This window comes from Micropterus salmoides, unplaced genomic scaffold (genome assembly GCF_014851395.1).
Source record: "Micropterus salmoides isolate LMB-PRFRI ecotype aquatic unplaced genomic scaffold, ASM1485139v1 Ms_hic_scaffold_6, whole genome shotgun sequence".
Classification (NCBI taxonomy): domain Eukaryota; kingdom Metazoa; phylum Chordata; class Actinopteri; order Centrarchiformes; family Centrarchidae; genus Micropterus; species Micropterus salmoides.
The window spans coordinates 21,267,986-21,288,173 of record NW_024044348.1 but is presented as its reverse complement, the minus strand read 5'-3'; the positions used below and the strand labels follow the sequence as shown (position 1 = coordinate 21,288,173).

General features: G+C 39.5%; 1 protein-coding gene across 2 annotated transcripts; it reads right to left on the bottom strand.

The window, feature by feature from the left end:
• Window positions 1-265: 265 nt before the first annotated feature.
• Window positions 266-18,121, bottom strand: znf280d (zinc finger protein 280D). 2 transcript variants are annotated; one of them, XM_038701515.1, is made up of 18 exons: window positions 17,966-18,121; window positions 14,608-14,732; window positions 13,659-13,864; window positions 13,471-13,570; window positions 13,100-13,324; window positions 12,922-12,996; window positions 12,695-12,798; window positions 11,414-11,601; window positions 6,544-6,701; window positions 6,350-6,450; window positions 6,111-6,257; window positions 5,511-5,645; window positions 5,177-5,409; window positions 3,193-3,333; window positions 3,032-3,100; window positions 2,819-2,934; window positions 2,699-2,720; window positions 266-2,199 (listed from the first exon to the last, which is right to left on the bottom strand). In XM_038701515.1, exons 2-18 carry the CDS (start codon window positions 14,723-14,725, stop codon window positions 1,806-1,808), a joined length of 2,532 nt encoding a protein of 843 aa, XP_038557443.1. In that variant the 5' UTR covers window positions 14,726-14,732; window positions 17,966-18,121; the 3' UTR covers window positions 266-1,805. The 2 variants fall into 2 exon arrangements, with proteins under 2 accessions (XP_038557443.1, XP_038557444.1); XM_038701516.1 differs by lacking the exon at window positions 2,699-2,720 and having other exon boundaries at window positions 2,007-2,199.
• Window positions 18,122-20,188: the final 2,067 nt, after the last annotated feature.

Sequence of the window (20,188 nt, the reverse complement as noted above, 5' to 3'; positions counted from 1 at the left end):
CTATTCTAATACAGTATGTAGTGTAGCCTATGGTAATGGTAAAATCAGATCTCCCTCATATATCACATTGCTTCCCTGCTTGTGGAATAGGAGCAACTAGCTGAACCAAAATATACAAGGGTACTCATCTAGAATAAAAAGCCTCCCATTACAGGTCAGACATGTTTTAGGAATAACAATATCCAAACATCTGAGCTGTCTGGAGTTCATTTCTGACCAACAGGATCTAACAATCTGGCTACTTTAGAGAGTAACACCCAACAACTCTTGTATTAAAGATTTATTTACATAACAGACCTAACAGAGGAAAACACTGATCCATTCCCAGAAGTTTACAGATCTGAGGAAAATATGTCCTAAAGGGGAAAACAATATTACAATTTTACAGGAATGTATTCAAAACAGACTGGGGATAGATGACAAATGGTGTATTTACAAACTTGCTGTACAGATACTGTGTGTGTGTGTATATATATATATATATATACATACATACATACACACACATACATATAACCCTAACCCTAACCCCTTTTTAAAAATCTAAGAACTTAAAAATGACTAACATTAAGTCACACAGAGTAAACTAATGATACTGTATAAAATATTCCTAAAGCTACAGTGAATTTGCCTTTTAACCCCAAATGCAAAATAAAAAGGCAACTTAATCAACCAGCAGCTAAGACATAAAAATTGGTTGACAGATTTCATCAGGCTGAATGCCGTGCCAAATTCCTCAACCAAAGTTAATTTGTATACATCTCTTAAAATGATAAAATGTACTTGAACACAGTGGCATACGTATATTATTTTACTGACTCCTCAGATAGTTGGAGTAATTTTCCACCTTTCACGGCTCAGTTCTGTTTTATACAAGCCAGACGTTTCACAAAGCCGACATTCTTTTTCTTAGGGAATACAATTTTAAGCTAATATTTTCTATACATATACAACTATAATTCTTCCTCAGGGATATTCAAAACCAGCTGGTAACAATATAACTTTACCACATAGCCACAAACCAGGAATTTACTGTAAACAATGTATACATTTCAGTGATAATTTGTGTTTTTGGTATAGCAACCTCAAATGCAACTTTCAACTCCCCCCCCCCAACTTAACTCAAATCGAGATAGTATTAGAAAATAGTCTCTGAAGAAAACATGACTTAAACAAAATTGAATCCAAAAGCAAAACGACATTATTTAAGTATATGAACTTAAAAGGGAACTACATGGAGATTTTTTACTGAAAGCACCCTTAGAGAACGGGAGCATGTACACTGACCAAATGTGTTCACCCTTCTCAGGAAAGCAAATTATAAACCATCTGGACTGATGGTTAGAGCCAAATACTGTCCTCTTAAGAAATACAAAATGAGGTACAATCACTTAAGTCAAACCAACAACCAACATTGAGCGGCCTATAATCTGTCAAATATGACTGAAAATTTAACTATGTAGTTTATAAGGCAAATAAGAAGACTGTAGTGTTTGTATTTTCATTTAGAAATCCAAACATACTTTTCTTTCAATTCTATTTGACAATGGAAGTTTGGACAGAAGAGTGAAAAAAACCAAATAAACCCCAAAATGTGTAAAATCCGTTTCTTTGAAATAGGCTTGCCAAACACATCAATCTTGAGGGGACTAGTAGCAAATACCAGCAGCCACAGCAACATTATCATATGTTCGATATTGATAAACAAAACAATACAGAGGTATAGCTGATGATGCAATTATTTTTAAATTCATAACTGTGCAGTCTTCTCATGTGGCATGTGCATTGTTTAGCTATGTACAGGTTCATTCTGGCTTAGTTTGTTGTCCCCCCGTCTCATGTTCAGGGACAATCCCTGGGACAGGGAGCTGCTCTCTGACCTCGGGGCTCTCCGAGTTACCCAACAACTCATCGCAAAGAGAAACCCCATCTGATGTGCAGGAAGACGATAAAGCTGGCAGCAAAGGCTGCTTTAATTGTCCTTCAGAGGAACCTTCAATGGCACTTATTTCAGTGGAACCCTTTTCCTGATCCCCTGACGGTAACTTCGGCTCCGATTGTGGTTGGTTGACAGCGGCGACAGTAACACTTCCAGATGTCACACTTTCAGCTAGTTTCAAGTCCATTTCCTTTGGTCTTTGAGCAGGTGCTGATGTCAAGAGGTACAAGACCTTTGCTGGCTGCCCCAAGATGAGATGCCTGCACAAAAGAAGATGACATGACTGTAAAAGCATCCTTTATATGCATACTTCAGCAATCTGCTCTTATCAATCAGTAAGTTTACAGCAGTGCTGGACATCTATTAACAGGTATACTTAGTGTAGCTGTGTGTTGTTGGAGAAATTTGTTTTTGTAAGTTAGATTAGGAGACTTCAGTATGAAAGCTAATGTGGGCTAGCTAGTCCAGCTAGATGCTCTCTGGCTGATTTTATTGGCTGCACTAGAATGCAAATAAATAAATATTTATCTTCTTCATCTTCTCTTGTCCTTGATATTTTCTTAAAGAAGAACACATGAGATGTGATTTACAGAGCAGATGTGAATCATGTCACAGAAGAAAAACATGCAACTTAATTTCAGTTGACTACTAATTAACTAAATGTCTTTTGGTCTTCTGCAGTGTCAATATATTATCATTAATAATATATTAAAGATAGGTGGATGACAAGATGTTATGTGGGTAGTAGTTTCTACTCACACTCGATCTTTGGCTTTCATATCTGGTGGGTTAAAAACAAGAGACAACCTTTTCAAGAAACTTTTAACACTAAGTACGAGCCATGACTCGGGTGGTACTAGCAGGAAGAAAAGAACCTACCTTTCTCTTGAATGACTTTGCATATGTGATTTGGTCTGTCAGTTAAATGCTTGGTCATCAGGTCACCACCTGAAGAGTCCACGAGGAGGTCGCAGTTGAGACAGACCAGAGTTAATCTGTGTGTGTGTGTGGGGGGGGGGGGGACATTTTTCAATTTCAAACAGAAAACACTCAAAATACAAATATAACACAATAGAATAGAAATGTACTTACTTTAACGCAGTTGGATTTTTCTTATGATCCATTTTCAAAAATCTGTTTTTGGTTATGGTACTATGAAATCTAACAAAGGCCAGAGAAAGATTTTTCAGATAAACACAGTGGACCAAACACAAAGTGCCAAAAATACTAATTAAATTCAAATATTTACTCACCTTATCATGTGATTCCCAATGGCAACTTTGCAACTGGTCCGATATTTGCACGCTCCACAATTTGAAGCCATTGGGAAATGAGAAAAGAAGTCGTCAACTTGTGAGTTGCACTCGATACACGTGTAACGTCCTCTATTGACTCTGAAAATTGGAGACAAAGAGCACAATGGATAAATTACTTGAATTTGAGTTTGAGGATGTAATCAATTTGAACAATCTGAGTTGATTGATTATAGCAGATCCATAAACACAAAACCAATTACCTTTGTTAATTGTCTGCTGAGAGGCAGGTTCCTAATTTTAGTCTACTAGTCTGAACTCTATTACACCACTATATTATCTTTTGTCTCCTCTGCTTAAAAGACCATATGATGTGACTAAAGGCAGCAGTGTGTTTGATTACTGAGCCCAATTAGCCAAATATCACACTCCCACAAATCATAAAATCTCACCGTCTCTGCTTTACCCCAAATTATTTTTAGCCAGCCTAATGAAGAGCGTTTGGAAAATCAATTGAAAACACAATTAGCTACTTTGTGTGTTTCTAGGCTTTAATAATGTCCATTAATTTTCTCCCATCATGTCATGCCTACCCGGGAGGTGGGGGTCTATATCTGTGGGCGGGGTATGATGGGGGATCCTGAATGATTCAGGAGGGCCCAAAGCTGGACATGCTTAGGATTACAGATTACTATTAAGTTGTGACATTGAGGTCATAACATCCGTTCAGCTGTGCTTACCCATCAAGAGCAACTTGCCTCGGCAACCGTCAGGCTGATCGGGAGCGAATCAGCGATTGATCACCAGTCGCCAGTCGTTATGTGTGAACTACGCGATGACTCATGAAAACGGCTCCCCAACACATTTCTGACACATCGCCGACGTCTGCAAGATACTGCCAATCGACCGCTGATTTATCCCCGATCACAGCCTGACTGTTGCTGAGCTCGCCAAGTGGCAGATCTGGCTAAAAATCGTGTACTGTGAACTAGGCTTATCTGGAGGAGTCTGCTGACTCGACATCAACATCTAGCCAATGAGAGCAGGCAGCTACTTTTACCTGCATGTGCTAATCTATTCTTTAACCCATATTCTGTCTTAATAATTGCTATCTTTATAATAAACACCTGTTTCTTGTGTAAGTTTGCATCAATTCCCGTTTCACATTTCATGTGTTTTCTTGACAAAATGTGGTTTGGAGAACAGCGTTGGGTGACAGAGTCCTTGTCAGCTTGCGTAGTGTGTGACCCCCCTTGTCACCGATTAATCACATAGTGTCAACGCCACAGCGACTTCAAGACTGCCGTCACAAGACGGCAAGTTGTGTAGTGTGAACGGCACGGCCATCGGCTGACGCTGAAAGTCGTGTAGTCTGCACGAGGCATTAGTCTATGTTGATTGCTTCTTAACAAAATACTCCACCGTTTTAGCATTGCACTTCTATAGCACCGTTCAAAAAAAAATTTATTCCCCATATTGTTATTCCTTATCAAAACCTAAAATCACCCACAATGCAACTCAAACAGACAGTTTGATCAGAGATTCAAGTGCGTTAATGCTAGTAGCGGCTAATGTAGCCTCGAGTCACTAACCTCAAGCTGAGATGAGGAGCAAGCTAGAGAAGCCTGATAAGCTCACTTCTTTCTAACTTTTTAGGTCCATAATAATTCATACAGATTTTTTCACTTTTCGAACTTAGTCTTCGACTCAAGTGACATCACATGGGGCGATTTATCAGACTTTATTCATCTCCTTCAGCAGTAACAAAATGCTTTCTAAAACTTTTGTCACATATGCAGTACTCCAAGATCATAAAAACATAAAATCGGTGGAGTTCCTATTTAAGATACAAAAGTTTTGAAGCATGTTACCAATCTAAAAGTAGGAAAAAAAAAAAATAATAAAAAATGTTTTGCTGCACAAATGATCAGTCTGGAATAGCAAAGTGTCTACGAGTGCTGGGTGAAACAGCTCAGTTAACAACCTGAGATTCTTGAGCACCAGGTTGTGCTTGGTAGCGCGGCCACCTTGCTTCTTGCTCTGAGTCGCCTTGGCTTTTCCCGCTGCAGGGACGTTTGATTTAGACGTCGATACACCGACTGGAGGTTTGGTTTGCGGACTGAAACTTAGTGTTTCTTGACTGACAACAAAGCCAGATCGATCAGGGGAGCTCGGCAAGGTGGGTGCCTTTCCTGTGAGGGAGGCTCGAATGGTCACCTGGAAAGAGAACACAAAATGTATGAATTAAATATAGTATGTATGAATCTTAGAATATTAAAACATGCAGATCTAAAGTAAGTGTTGTGACAGGGTCAGACCTTTGTTCCTGGAGGAAGGCCCTCCAGGGCTTTAGGTTTTCTGAAAGTCTTGTGGACGTGAGTCCTGTGCTCCACTTTCTCCTTGTAGGTGAGGAAATTCAGTCTGCATTTTCCACAGCGATGGATCCCTTTTTTCTGCGATAAAAAAAAAAATATACAAACAAGAAACATGATTAATAAGTTGTGCGACTAGAGGCTAATTGCTGAGATGTTTCATTTGGATTCACTGAAAGAATACGAGTATGAAAGAAAGAAACTTTCATTCTATTAATAGAACCACAATTAATTTTGTTTGGTTCCAACTCTATCATGGTTATTGCTCCTTTAGGGAAGGTGAAGAGAAGCAGGTCTCATGGTCAGCCTTATGTATAACAGTATGGTGCTCGGTAGACAACCAAATCAATCCAACCTTGGAGTTAGGAGTTAATAGTACAAACCAAAAAATGAGTTCAAACTCTCTCAAAAATCTTGAAAATTTACAGAACCAGTAAACTGTCAAAACAACAACACATTTCTCTGTGTAGTCATGACTTCAAATTTAAAAAACAAACAAAAAACAACAACAACAAAAAACCTTTACTAGGAAATGCAGTGACGTACCTGATGTTTCATGTAGTGTTGCATGTATATGTGACTACTTCTAAGAACTTTGAGACAGAAGGGGCAGAGCAGGTCTTTTGTGTTTTCATGGACACTTCGGAAATGCGTCTCCACATCCGAGAAGAAAGAGGACCTGTAATTGCAGACCTGTGGAATCAGTAAAAACAGAGTTTCAGTATCGGTGAATGTTTTCCTTGAAACATTAAATCAAACCACCACTCAGTACAAAAGGGACAGACCTGGCAGACGTAGGGCATTTCTCCGGGCTTGTGGTTGTCTTTCATGTGTTCCAGGAGAACTTGCTCCGACTCAAATGCCAGCTCGCATATCTTGCAATTGGCTGAAAAAGGAAAGCAAAAAGAATTACAAACAGCCACTCATTATTTGACCAAACTGCCATGTCAGATTGAGCTCTTTACATTATGTCACTTACTCGAGGATTCAATCGAGCTGTGAGCACTCTCGATGTGGCACTGCAGCTGGAAAGGAGTCATGTACTGTCTGTAGCAATGCTGGCAAGTTGTGTGGCTTTCCCAGCTCTCACTGTTCTGCTTTTCCAGCTCCAGGTGGTGCTTCATGTGGTTCATGAACCTGCAGGAGAGAGGATGCACACACAGAGCCCAGAAATGTCACTTTAATAAGAAGGAAGCGGTCAGTGATCAGCCCGCTTGTTTTTTTAGTGAAGCACAACCGACTGAAAGACATTGATTTACGTGACACTGGAGGCTGCAACCTTATATTAACAACTCCATCCTGTATAAGAATAAAATAAGAGTAAATAAAATGGGCGCAAATGTAAATATATGGCCCAAGCAGAAAAGACCAATAAACAATACAGTTAAAACGGCATGATGGGTCGCCCCACACCCAGATGGGTTCATGTCTATTTCCAATGGTTTATCATGGTGTCTCTAACAGCGGAAGAGCCGCTCCGTCCATAAATTGCTCTGCATCTAATCCCAATTTTATGGAATTGGGTGAAAACACCTTCACAAAAACTATTCCTCAGACATTAAACGTGATCCATAGTAGTTTCATTAACAACAGGAAACAATCGGTCAATCTACATACCATTAAACTGATTCAATAATTTTTCATGTAAAAATGGCGTAAACTTCTACTAAAAAATGATAAGCTGCTTGTCTTGGTCACGCATGATGAAGGGTGAAACGTATATCTTTGGATTTTGGACAGTTGGTCAGACAAGATCATCAAGGTGTCTCATTGGTGCTCTTATTTTGTCACTGTTTTTTTGACATTTCATAGACTAAACAACTGCACAATTAAATCGAGAAAATAATCGACAAAGAATCATTTTAAACATGTCAGCCGTACACAACCCTTTCATCCATTAATTAAAAATGTGTGTCAAAAATAACAACAAAAAAAAAAACAATAACAAAACTGTGGGTCCATAATCTACATGTGTGGGAGATTGACAGTGATTTAAGGAATATTCCCATTTTAAAAAAAGACAAAATAGACACATTAAAGCAAAACCAATGTCAAGCGGTGAGGAAACGATGTCATTTTCATGGCCTGCGTACATGCAGTGGTTATGGTCCATGTCCCAAAGGCCTCAAAGATAAATGAAGTACTCTCCTTGCACCCACTTTCTAAGCATGTATAATGGCTGTTATAATATCAGCAATTACACAAAGATTTTTGTTTTGCCTAATGATATAGTGCTCAGCTGCTGCACCTGCACCTACGTGTCACTGCTGCCCTGATGAGGCATGGCCCATTTTTCAGCCTGCGCATTCTGCTGCCTCAGCTCTCCTAATAGAAAGTTTTATGTGGATGAACTATGATCTCGACTGTGAGAGTGCAGTTGCAGTACAAATGTGTTTCGCCATTAAAAGCAGCTTACAGAAGCTTTTTTTGCAACATTCTGAAGTAAAGTTATTTAATCAAAGGAGGAGTTCTTACGCCACCTAAACTAGCAGTCATTTTTCATGTTTAGGCCCATGAGGGAAAACAGTCCAATACTGTCATCCATCTGAGACAAAAAAAATACAGCGAGGGCCAAGGAAAATATCCATGCTTTCTTTATTGGCATTGGACACATCTTTTCAGCAAGTACTTCAAGTCCCAGTCTGCATTTTGAGAGCAAATTAATTACGGTATGAATTACCGTTTTTGACAGGAGACTCTGGTTGAAAACTAAACTCGCATCACTGGTTCAATATACAGCAGTTTTACACAAAAAAATTAATTATCATAATAGATTCAAAACCAACTTAACTGCCCCATTCTTAATTAATTCAAGGGCTTAGACAGTGAACTTCAGAGAAAAGCCTCCAAACAATAGGACAACAGTGATTACACATGGGGTGCCATATTTCAATTAGCAGTCCAAAATAAAGTTAACACTAAACACAAGTGTCTCCTTGGCATATTACGTTCAACTGCCCTATTAAAGCAACTACGTTTTGAAGTCTTAAGTGACTGCTGCCTTTCATCTCAGTGTTACCAGGCTGGTGACCTGGAGGAAATATACATAGAGTATCTCACAAAAGTGAGTATACACCTCACATTTTTGTAAATATTTGTAACATGCAGCCCCAGACCGTGACACTCCCACCAACATGCTTGACTGTAGGCAAGACACACTTCTCTCCTGGTTGCTGCCACACACGTAAAGTACAGGTTTAGCAAGGAAGTGCGAGAAGCTAAATGACTGTACTCAAGAGAGGCTAAAGGACCAGTTCTCTGCAAACTTCTGTCTGGAGGGGGTTCAGACAGATCACTAACTACAAACCAAAAGTCCCTCACTCGAACAACTCTTGCCTGGCAAAAGAGCTGAACCAGTTCTACTGCCGGTTTGACAGCTGGACCCCCTGCAGTTTGCCTTCAGAGCCAACAGGTCTGTAGATGATGCAGTAAACATGGCCCTTCACTACATCCTCCAGCACCTGGACTCCCCAGGAACCTATAACCTGTTTGGGGATTTCAGATCTGCTTTCAATACCATCATCCTGGCCCTGCTGCAGGACAAGCTCCTGAAGTTTGCGGATGACACCACCCTCATTGGGCTTATCTCATGGTGGGGATGAGTCCGCCTACTGGTGGGAGATCGACCATCTGGTGACCTGGTGCAGCCAGAACCACCAGCAGCTCAACGCTCTGAAGACAGTGGAGATGATCGCAGATTTTAGAAAGAGCACAGCCCCACCCTCCCCCATCATCTTGCGTGACTCCCCAGTTGTCACTGTGGACTCCTTCTGCTTCCTGGGCACCATCATCTCCCAGGACCTCAAGTGGGAGCTGAACATCACCTCCATCACCAAGAAGGCCCAGCAGAGGATGTACTTCTTGCGGCAGCTGAAGAAGTTCAGCCTGCCAAAGACAATGATGGTGCACTTCTACACCGCCATCATTGAGTCCATCCTCACCTCCTCCATCACCATCTGGTACGCTGCTGCCACTGCCAGGAACAAAGGCAGGCTGCAGCGTCTCATTTGCTCTGCAGAGAAGGTGATTGGCTGCAATCTTCCATCACTTCAGGAACTGTATGCCTCCAGGACTCTGAAGAGAGCAGGAAAGATTGCAGCTGACCCTTCCCATCCTGGACACAAACTGTTTCAGACTCTTCCCTCTGGCAGTAGGCTGCGGTCAATCAGGACCAAAACCTCTCGCCACAAAAACAGCTTCTTCCCGTCTGCAGCTAGTAGGGTTGGGCCGATAGATGATGCCATCGATGATGGCTGACAGACGTCACGACGTTGAGCCCCCACCGTGATTGTAACCCCCCCCCGCAAAAGAAATTCTCAAATTTTCACATTATACCACCTAGGGCTGGACGATATGGCCAAAAATGTTATCACGATAAAGATTTTCATATCTTTCGATATCAATAATTATCACGATAAGGATCAAATTGTTATTTCTTTTGAGTTGAGGCTGATTTTTGCTCCTTAGTGGAAGTTGAAGAAACCTGATGGTTAATTGTGGTTTAAACTCTAAATTATGATCAACACTAGATGCTAAACAGTGGATCACTTCACAAATCTGAGTAAGAACATAATTATGATCAAATCTTTGTCAACAAATATGCACGAGTCAAATTAAGTAAAAGCTTTTTTTGGTTCCTTTTCCCCCACAAAATAAACATCTTAATAAAAAAAAAAGTCCTAATTTGTGTATGATTCAAGTGAATAAAGTCAAACATTTATTGAATATTTATTGAACATTGTTATTGAAAAAAAATTATACTGCGATAATTATTATTGTTTTATTGTCCAGCGCTAACACTACCCCGTGAAAGCAGGTGTTAATGACCACGAACAGTCTTATCATTGTTTTTAAGTATGTTTTGCACCTGCCTCGGAATTCCCTTCTCCCCACACTCTGACACACTCACACACACCTACATGTCAGGTAAACAACCCGGCTTGCCCTGCCTCTCTCTGTCTCTATCGCCCCCCTCTGCTCCATTTTCTCCATCAGCAGTATGTTTTATAAAGTCACCTAAAAAGAACTCATCTTTTTTCTGTATATTTCCTCCCTCAATCCATTCAGCAGGTGAGCTGCACGACAGACAATTAAAATTTTCATCCTGTTATACAAGGTATATACGCACTACTTTACATTGTAGCAATGTATCTTTTCTTCAGTGTTGTCACATGAAAAGTAATACACCTACACCTCAGGAACTCGTCTTTTTTCCCGTATATTTCTACCCGCGATCTGTTATCACGGCAGCAGGTGCCGCATGTCTGCTTAATAATGGCGCAGCCTATCAAATAGCTGAAACCAACATCTGCACTCTGTGTGTTCACTGTTGCTTTACCTCGTCCGTGCATAAAATATCCACCACTTGTAACATAAGTTAACAGTCTTCCAATTTTTTTTTTTCTTTAACAAGTGAAGTCTGTAAGAGAACACATGCTGACGACTGCTGCCCCCCGATAGTCCATCCCGATGTTTCATTGTAGACATCGCCCATCGCTATTCAGATCTACTGTGTGCTGCACTAACCTTTACTTTCATTATCGATTCATCTGTGGATCATATTAATTGTTTACTGCATAAATCATCAACAAACAAAAAGTTCAATGCTGCAGCTTTTTGGGCCCAGTGGGGCCCTTGAAACAGAAGACAAGTACTGGGATGCCCGAAGGATTGCAGCTTGACCTCAAGTGAAGGCGAGGTGGGACACAACAAACATAGCTGTACTGTGTCCTTGTAGTATTTTATCTTTAATGCTGACATAGTATATTTAGCAAGGAAAAACCATAACATAAAGGAAAGAAATGGATTAATATCCTGTTATTTTAGGGGAAGAAAACACATCATCATACCTGATATTGTTCTTGAGAACTTTTAAACAGCTCTGGCACTTGAAAGTGGTGTTGGGCTTCTGGGTCTCTTTCTTCTTCCCATCTCCCTCAAAACGGCCGTAGTAGAAATCTGAGACCAGCATGATGCGCTTGTTTGCACTGATGTCTAGCGCTGACGGAGCTGGACCTTCCTTGTTTGCACTGCAGCTCTGAAATAAAGAGATGTTTTACATGAATAAACAAAGATGCCAACACATCAAGATCATTTTTAGGCATCTTAAAGAATTGAACGCTTGTATGTGATAAAATAAACTGAATATAGGGGGAAATAGGCAGGAAGAGAGAAACAAATTGATGAAGTTACAAGTGTAAATAAACAACTAAACAATTTCTAATATTATCATGTAACTAACCATTTGGGTGGATACTTATCTACTAGGGCTGAATGATAAATTACATTTGCGATATTATTACGATGTGATAAAATGAGATTTTGTAATCGCAAAGGCTGCGATACCCTCATGTCACATGACACCCAAGAGTAAAGCAGTCTGCAGACGAAGCATCAAGTTCGCACGTTATGCTGTAAAATGGCCTTAAGCTTGACAGAAGCTGACACTAGAGAAACTTTAGTGTCACACAGGGAATGAAAGTAGCACCCGACACTCGCAGGTAACTTGGTGGTGATGGTGGTTGAAATTACTCGGAGAATTACTAAGCTTCTCTATTAAACACGAGAGACAACAATTGGTTTTATTTTCGTTGGCCAACTTTTGAATTGAACCTCAAACTGAGTGTTTTTTGCTTGCTTACTGGGATATAGAAAGAGGGACTCCTATGGTCTGAGCTGAGATAAGGACGCATTAATTGGTGGTTGAACTGAACCGTTTTGTATTGAGCGCCTACTGTATAACACACTGTGGTGAACTTAGTTTTTCTTGTGGTCTATAGTTTGGCCGACCTGGTGACATTATATCATATTATTTAATGCCATGACTTGATTCAAATTATCTTTCTCATATTATTAAAATTTGATACTTCTCCACCATTGCTCATAATAGTAATTAATGCAATTCAAGTGTATGTTTAATCTATCTAATATTGTGCTGGTTATACTATATAGTGATTAACTGCCTGTCCGTTTTGAATAATAAAGAAGGTAAAGAGCTTAAAAATTTATCATATTAAATTGCAATATTGGTAAAAAATAATAGCAATTACATTATTTTCCAAAATCATTCAGCCCCATTATCTACTACATGTTTATGTTCATTTCCACGATTCCACAAGTTTTTTACTCACACTCGCGTGACATCTCAGGGCTTCCTGCGTAAGGAATTCTTCCTGACACTTTGAGCACTTTTTCTTTAAGACCCCATTTTCCACTGGGACTACTTTTGTCGGCCCTACAGAAAAACAGTTACATGTTTCAATTAACAAGCTATTAAAACAAGATGTTCGGGTTTGTTTACAATATAATGAGAGTGTAAAACAGTATCAATACAATTCATTTAGTGATTGAAACTTACCCAAATCAAGCTTGACTCTTTTTGCGACGCTGTCTATTTGCTGTGGCTGCAATCCTCGTTTGAGTAAGATTTGATCTGTGCGAAATCCAAGAAAATACATTAACATTTTAATTACTGCCAGCCAAAAGATCTGCAAGTATGGTAAAGTAAGGTTAAAACTTTATTTTTAGAGAAGTACCTCTGTTATTGCTATTGGCCTTCATAGGCATAGAAAAGGTCTGAAGAGATAGCGAGTTGGACCGGTTGGGTTGCAGCTGATTAGACTGGGTTGAATACACAGCAGGGCTCTGGACGTTCGACAGCGTTACAATGTTATTGCTTATTTGTTGCACCTGAGGCCTGTGGACGGCACCAGGTATTACTGTGGCTGGAGTCACCTGCTGAAAAAGATGCTGCTGACCAGCTGAAAGACAGAACAAACAACTCTTGAGACAAACTTACCCGATTAACTCTACAAAAGCCTTTGATGAAGCTTTTCTATTATGCCACAAAACCACTGATAAGAGGGAAAATATTTACTCCTTACAGGTACATTATACTCAGGTTTACCTGGTACGATCGTAAATGAAGTCCCCGGGGGGTACTGGGTCCCAAGAGAGGCAATAAACTCACTGCTGTTTGCTAATTGTGGAGAAGTGACAATAAAGCCCTGAAAAAAAGAAAGAAAGAAATCCACAGTAAATGAGTGTCTGTTCTTATTGCACAAAAAAAAAAAAAAAAGTTTATACCAACAATACCTGGTTATTGACGATAACAGGCTGAGGAGTGACTGTTGTCAGATTGGGTGCAGCAGTATTCACTGCATTTCCAGTGATGCTCAGTGGCAGCATTATTGGTGAGGACCCAATGGCAGGCTGAGGAGCAGGAGGCTTTACTTCTTGTTTCTCTGCACTGCTCCTCTGGGGAGGTGGAGGGTTAGGTTTATCATCCTTTTGGTTATTAGCTGTAAGAACATGCAAAAAAGGGCCAAAATAAGCACTTTATCAGGATCTCTTGTCTTTGCAAGTGAAAAACTCTTGAACAAAGAAGATGAGATGACTATAATAAATATCAATTTAATTACAAATTATCAATGCTGAGTTAACATTAAATCGTTTAATACCACGTATTAAACAGCTGGGTAAATAGATGGATAGCACATGTATGGCGCCTTTCTACTCTTTCGACCACCCAAAGCCCTGTACACTACAAGTCAACATTCCCCCAGTCACTCTCACAAACACACACACAGATGCAGAGGCTTTCATGCACTTATCAGAAACAGGAAGTAATACAGCAATTTGGGATTCCGCATGTAGTAGGGTTGACTGATGTCTACAAAATTGGCATCCGACGATGTCTTCAATAAAACCATAGACTGTAAAGTAAAACACTGGGATGGACAATGACATTGGGGTGGGGGGGATTCGTCTTTTAAAGGCAGTGTTTCAGGCACTCGGGTACGTTACAAGACGTGGAAACGGTGGATATTTTACAAGCACGGACTATGTAGAGCAACAGTGAACACACGAGCGCAGATGTCATTCGGTACCACATTGTTTCGTTCGTTTGATAAGCTGTGTCATTAACAAGCCAGCATGCGGAGCACCTAATCTTGTCATAGTGTAATTACGCAATGAAAAACCCACAAAAATTAGGTGTTAAAGCGCTAAACATGAATGTATTTAAAAATCCGCTATGACTTACAGAGCACTCCAACGAAGATGGGTTCATCGTCATCATCTTCTATCAGGTGAACTTCAGGAACTTGTTTCTGCCACGGTTCTAGCTCCTCCTCCACACATTCCATAAAAAGCTCAGACATTGTGGACCTGCAACAGAAAAACACAATGTTTAGCCAACGTGAACGCTACTTCCTGTAACACTTTTTTTACTACTACAACAAAATGACCAAATATACACTACAAGCTAATTATTTTTATCACAAAATGAATTCTTTGGCATCTAAAGGACTCATGTCACTCCATTACTGCATGACCTCCACTGGCTACCAATGTCCTCCAGAATTAGATTCAAGTCACTAATGCTTGAATACAGAGTGACTACTGGGTTTGCACCCGTCTATCTAAACTCCATAATACAAGTTTATGTTCCTTCTCGGCCACTACGCTCCTCCAACGAACGCAGCCTGGCTCTGCCATCCCTTCACACAAAGCAATCTCAGTCCCGGCTGTTCTCATCTGTGACACCACGATGGTGGAACGAACTACCACACGCCATCAGAGCAGGGGTGTCCCTCTCTAACTTCAAGAAGCTCTTGAAAACTCCTCTCTTCTGAGAACACTTCCTCTTATAACACCTCTAACTCCTAACATCTAACATGCACTTCCTGTGCCCTTCTTCTCCTATCCTCTTATAATTATCTTGTATTGATAGCACTTTTTTGTTAACTCTTAATTCTTTCCCTAGATATTTACCCCATTGATGCGATATGTGCTATTAGCTCTTACTAGTATTTATTGCTGCTCTTAGATGTAGATCTGTATTTGATGCTCTGTTGATGCTTGTATGTTGTTTCTCAAATGTAAGTCGCTTTGGATAAAAGCGTCTGCCAAATGAGTAAATGTAAATCTAAAGCAAGCTGGTGGAAAACTATTTGATAAACTTTAAAGAAACATCTTCCTCAACATTTTCAGCTTTAACAGTGTAGGCTTAAGCTCAACATGTGGATAATAAAAAAGAAGCACGAGACATCAATGTGGAGATAAATATTTAAACAATATTAAATAAAGAAAGGTAATAAAGAAGCAAATAAAGAAATTAATGATGAATTTATTAATTTCATACTTCAGTTTCAGGATCCTGGTATTGTGTGTGCTGGCTCGCTGTCACAATTAATTTTATTAGTAATATAAATTACTATGACAGGTCACATAGAGTCTGCTGTGAAAGAGGCCCTTTGGCACCGTACATCTGATAGATAGTTTTGTTGAATACATGAGGCACTGATGCAGTAACTACATTTAAATGCACACAGAAACCAGGTTACTGGTAAAATCATATTAAGGTGTGAAGTTCGAGGATGAAATTATATACACTGCAATAACCTGATAATTAACGGTAATGGTTGAAGAAATGTTTGCAGCCTGTAGAGATTGTTCGCCCTTTTAAACATTTTAAAATGTGAACCATCATGCGATTGCTGCTACCAGTATTCTTAGTCAGGTCCAATATGAATATGTTACTTAACCACTGCCTGCAATGAACACTTATCTTTAAAAGAATGTTTAAAATTATTTGCATTACAAGTGAAATATCGTTTATTTATAGTACTAAAAGGCTGATTAATCTGATCATCCTAAACGACAGCAAATAAAACCAATAATAATCTAAAACCATTACTGGCTAGCGTTTAATATATATTGTAGAGAATAATACATCATTCATTTCATTATCATAAAGTTGAATGATGTCACTTCTGACTAACTGTACCCCACTCTCCCTTAAACACTAGAAAAGTTACGAAATCTACAGCATAACTCAATCTATTTTTCCATTTCATTAATTAATAAAAATGCCATCTAAAACAACACGTTACTGGCTAGACAACCATTTATATTAGATTGTACTATTACTATACTACTGTAATATCAGCATTAAATGCCACAGGCAGCCCTGCTCTCTACATATCGGCATCGGCTATCCTCAAAAATTCAAGCAAACAATATCATAGCTTGCAACATTCTCCATTGCTTAAAAAGTAAATCCTAAAAATCCAAGATGGCTGCCCAGAGCATTAACAGGAAGTGAAAGCTGTAGTAATATACAGTTTATTGCACTCCTGTCTTATTTGTGTCTTGTTAAATCAGCCGTGCACAAGGTACTGTCCAATTTATATCTGTAGACATGTTGCTACAGTATTTTTATGTGCAAAATACCACATAATGTTTGGGTTATTCGATAAGAGCAAGCACAACAGAGGTTTTCCTGAAGGCGTCCATCTTGGTTTTCTGACTTGTTGTACTGGAACTAACTTCAATGTGGTCAACTCCTGGGGCATATATTTGGCTCTTAAACTGCTAAACCCTCAACTATGTCAAGGTACTTATAGGCAAGTCCCACCACTCGGCAGTCATCTTGACAACTCCTCCAGTAGTTACACACAGTAATCTGCCCCACTGTTAACATTAAAATGTCGATTATAGGCCCTTTAAAAGCATTGGCGTGATATAAAATATCTTTCCTTTTTGCAACAGGGACTAAAACAGCCAACCAAAGCAATTAGAACAATTTTTGCAAATGGTTTTAAGAGAAACTGGATATGATAGCCGTATTTACGGCTGTTAATTTTAAGCAGATGAATAATCAATATAAATATAAATTAGCCTTTTATTGAAACAAAGCTTTTCAACTAGTGTCCAAGGTGGCGACAGTATTGGTTGCTATGGAATTGCTGATGCAGCTGTTAAGCCTCTGCCCAAATAAAGGGGACACAAATTAAATTCTTAAACACTATAAAAAGTTGTCATTATTTACATACCATTGTTTGCAAATGTGGGACAGGCACAAGCTGTTTTCTAGCGATAAAGTACAATTTGGTGAGAAATGATATGAGAACGTAAAGATGCTTTTTTACCTTCACAATCAAATTTTACATTTAATAAAAATGTATTAACGTTAAATGAAAAGACAGCGATAAGTTTCCAACAAAACTCCGAGCAGTCATTAACTAACGTTAACGTTACCACTACCTTAGCTAACGGTGTGTTGTTAGCTTCTCGGTCCTTTTCAGCAAGCTAAATCAAGGCAGCTAATGCTAACTAGCCACCGTTTATGATTGCCAATGCCCATGCTCTTCAGCTGGTGCAGTCTACAACGGGATAACAGCATTAAGTACAAAATCGGCCTTTTAAAATTTCAACAGTTACATTCATCCCATGATTAACACACGAGAGCTTCATCAAAGGCTTTTGTAGAGTTATTGGTTATCGATCAGCGCACCATACCATTAGCTAGGCTCCGTTAGCATGTTCACATTATCTGGGAGGTGGATGTTGGGACAAAGACTGCACTCAAGAGTTTGGTGTACGTGGTTTCAGCTTACCTTTCTCACACCCGGCCTCTGGGCTTCAAGGCAGGGCCGTGTCTAGACACTACCTTCAGCAAGTCCTTTAACCTGAGGACGACAGCGTTCAGATGGTGCAAATGTACTTCTCAAAGGAGGGGCAAAACTATCTCTGCCCAAGGCGGCGGAGAGAGCTCTGACTGTCTGGACCAATTACCGTGGAGTTGTGTTCATCACTTCCTTTTTAATTTCTAGTACTTCCTGGTCTCTCCCGCGGGTTTTTCTTTACATTAACATTAACTGTTTTTTCTTCACCATTAGTACCACGCTGTTATTACGGTCTGTTATTGCCTATATGGGTGAAATATTCCATGTACCTCCAGCCCTTCATGCTACACACATATAACTTAACAGATAATTTATATACATAGGGGAGAGCGGGGTGATTTGAGCCTGTGGGGGAAGTTGAGCCAAATGACAAAATTGGTCATGTGACCATGGTGACCACACAAGAGTCGTCCATTTTACTTAGGCTGTGATGGAGACAGGCCCTTGAAATAGGTGATAAGCACATTTAAGTAAAAAAAAAAAAACTGTTCAAGGAGTCATGATTTTTGAACATGTGTTTGAAAAAACACATGTTCATGCTTTGGGAAGTTACAATGAGGCTTCAGGTTCCTGGCAAACTGCTTCAGACTGCTCAGAAGATCATTAGTACCCATCTCTCCAGCATCAGTGATGTTGGTGAGGTGAGGTGCCTATACAGAGCCCAAAGGATACAAAAGGAAAGTAACCACACCTGCCACAGCCTGTTCACCCTGCTGACTTCTGGGAAGATATATAGAGGTTTCTGCTGCTGCACCACTAGACTGCAGAGCAGTTTTCCCCCCAATCTATGAGACTTTTAAACTCAGTCATCATCAGCACTGCTCCACCGAATATAGTTTATTTCTGTCTAACATTTTTTACGATTGCTTTTGTATTACTGTATATTGTCTGCTACGTAGCAGGAGAGAGTTACAAACTTAATTTCACTTAACTTGTTGTAATGTGACAAATAAACCTACCTTGTACTTTGTAAACTGTTGTCGAGTAAGGTATTTTACAAATTCTACATTGCATTCTTACATTTTATTACCGAAATGATGGGACATGAATTTTAGACCAGAAGCCATCATGCAATGCTTCTATTACTGGATGACAGACAGGGCTTTAACTCCTCTTGTGGATTTGGGCAAATCAGTGGGACAGGTACAGAATGAGAGGTCCATAGAGGTCCAGGAGATACACTGATATGAAACGAAGTGCAATGAAATGTTGTAAACTGGCATGTGAGTTGGCACAACAAAATTATACTGATGTCCCTGACCCCCAGTGTGGCTTAACTTACCCCTCATTGGGGGCTAGTTGAGCCAAGAGTCCACTTATTTTTTTCGAAAAGTCATTTTTGAAAACTGTTTTAGATCCAAAGTGATTCTCAGCGATGCACCACATCCTGAAATATACACATATTTTAGTTGGGAAAAAGACTGTCATGTCCTCACATTGGCTCAACTCACCCAGCTCTCCCCTACATGTATACACCCAGCAAATGATTCTGCAGTGAATGTTTTGAATTTGCGTCTGCGAGAATGTAAACAGCAGCAACAAGATAGTGATCATAATATGGTTTTCATCCTCAAATAAAAAGTCTGACATTTAGAAAACAGTGTCCATCCACTTTGACTGAGCCTACATCCTGTTCAGTCTTTACCATTATTATTGCCAAAGTCAACTGATTCACTCTCTTACACATGTAGGCTACAGATGTGCTGTGACTATTTGATTCTGATTATGGATTAAAGACGGAACATGTCATAAATCTTGTATTCTGAAGTTTGGTTTGATAAAGTTTCATTATTTCCAAAACATATAGCACTACAAATGTACATTTTAAAAAGTAAATAAACAAATGATGTCAGATTATGAAACTTCTTTATACCTTACACAAAGGCAGAAAGAAGTGAGTATAGGTGCACTGGCCCGTAACTGTTGAGGGCCTACCTATATGCCTTTGATATCTACTACTAAGTTGAGAAAAAGATTTGGTGGCTTTCCAAATTGTTTTTGACAATGATGCAAATGTTATTTTACTGGTACATTTTAAATACCTTACTCTCTGGCACTATCTATTACATTTTTATCATTAAGGTTTTATTCAGGTCATATTGGTGCTCTGTACATGGATCCATCAACTCAAGGGTCACATCAAGGTCTAGTCTA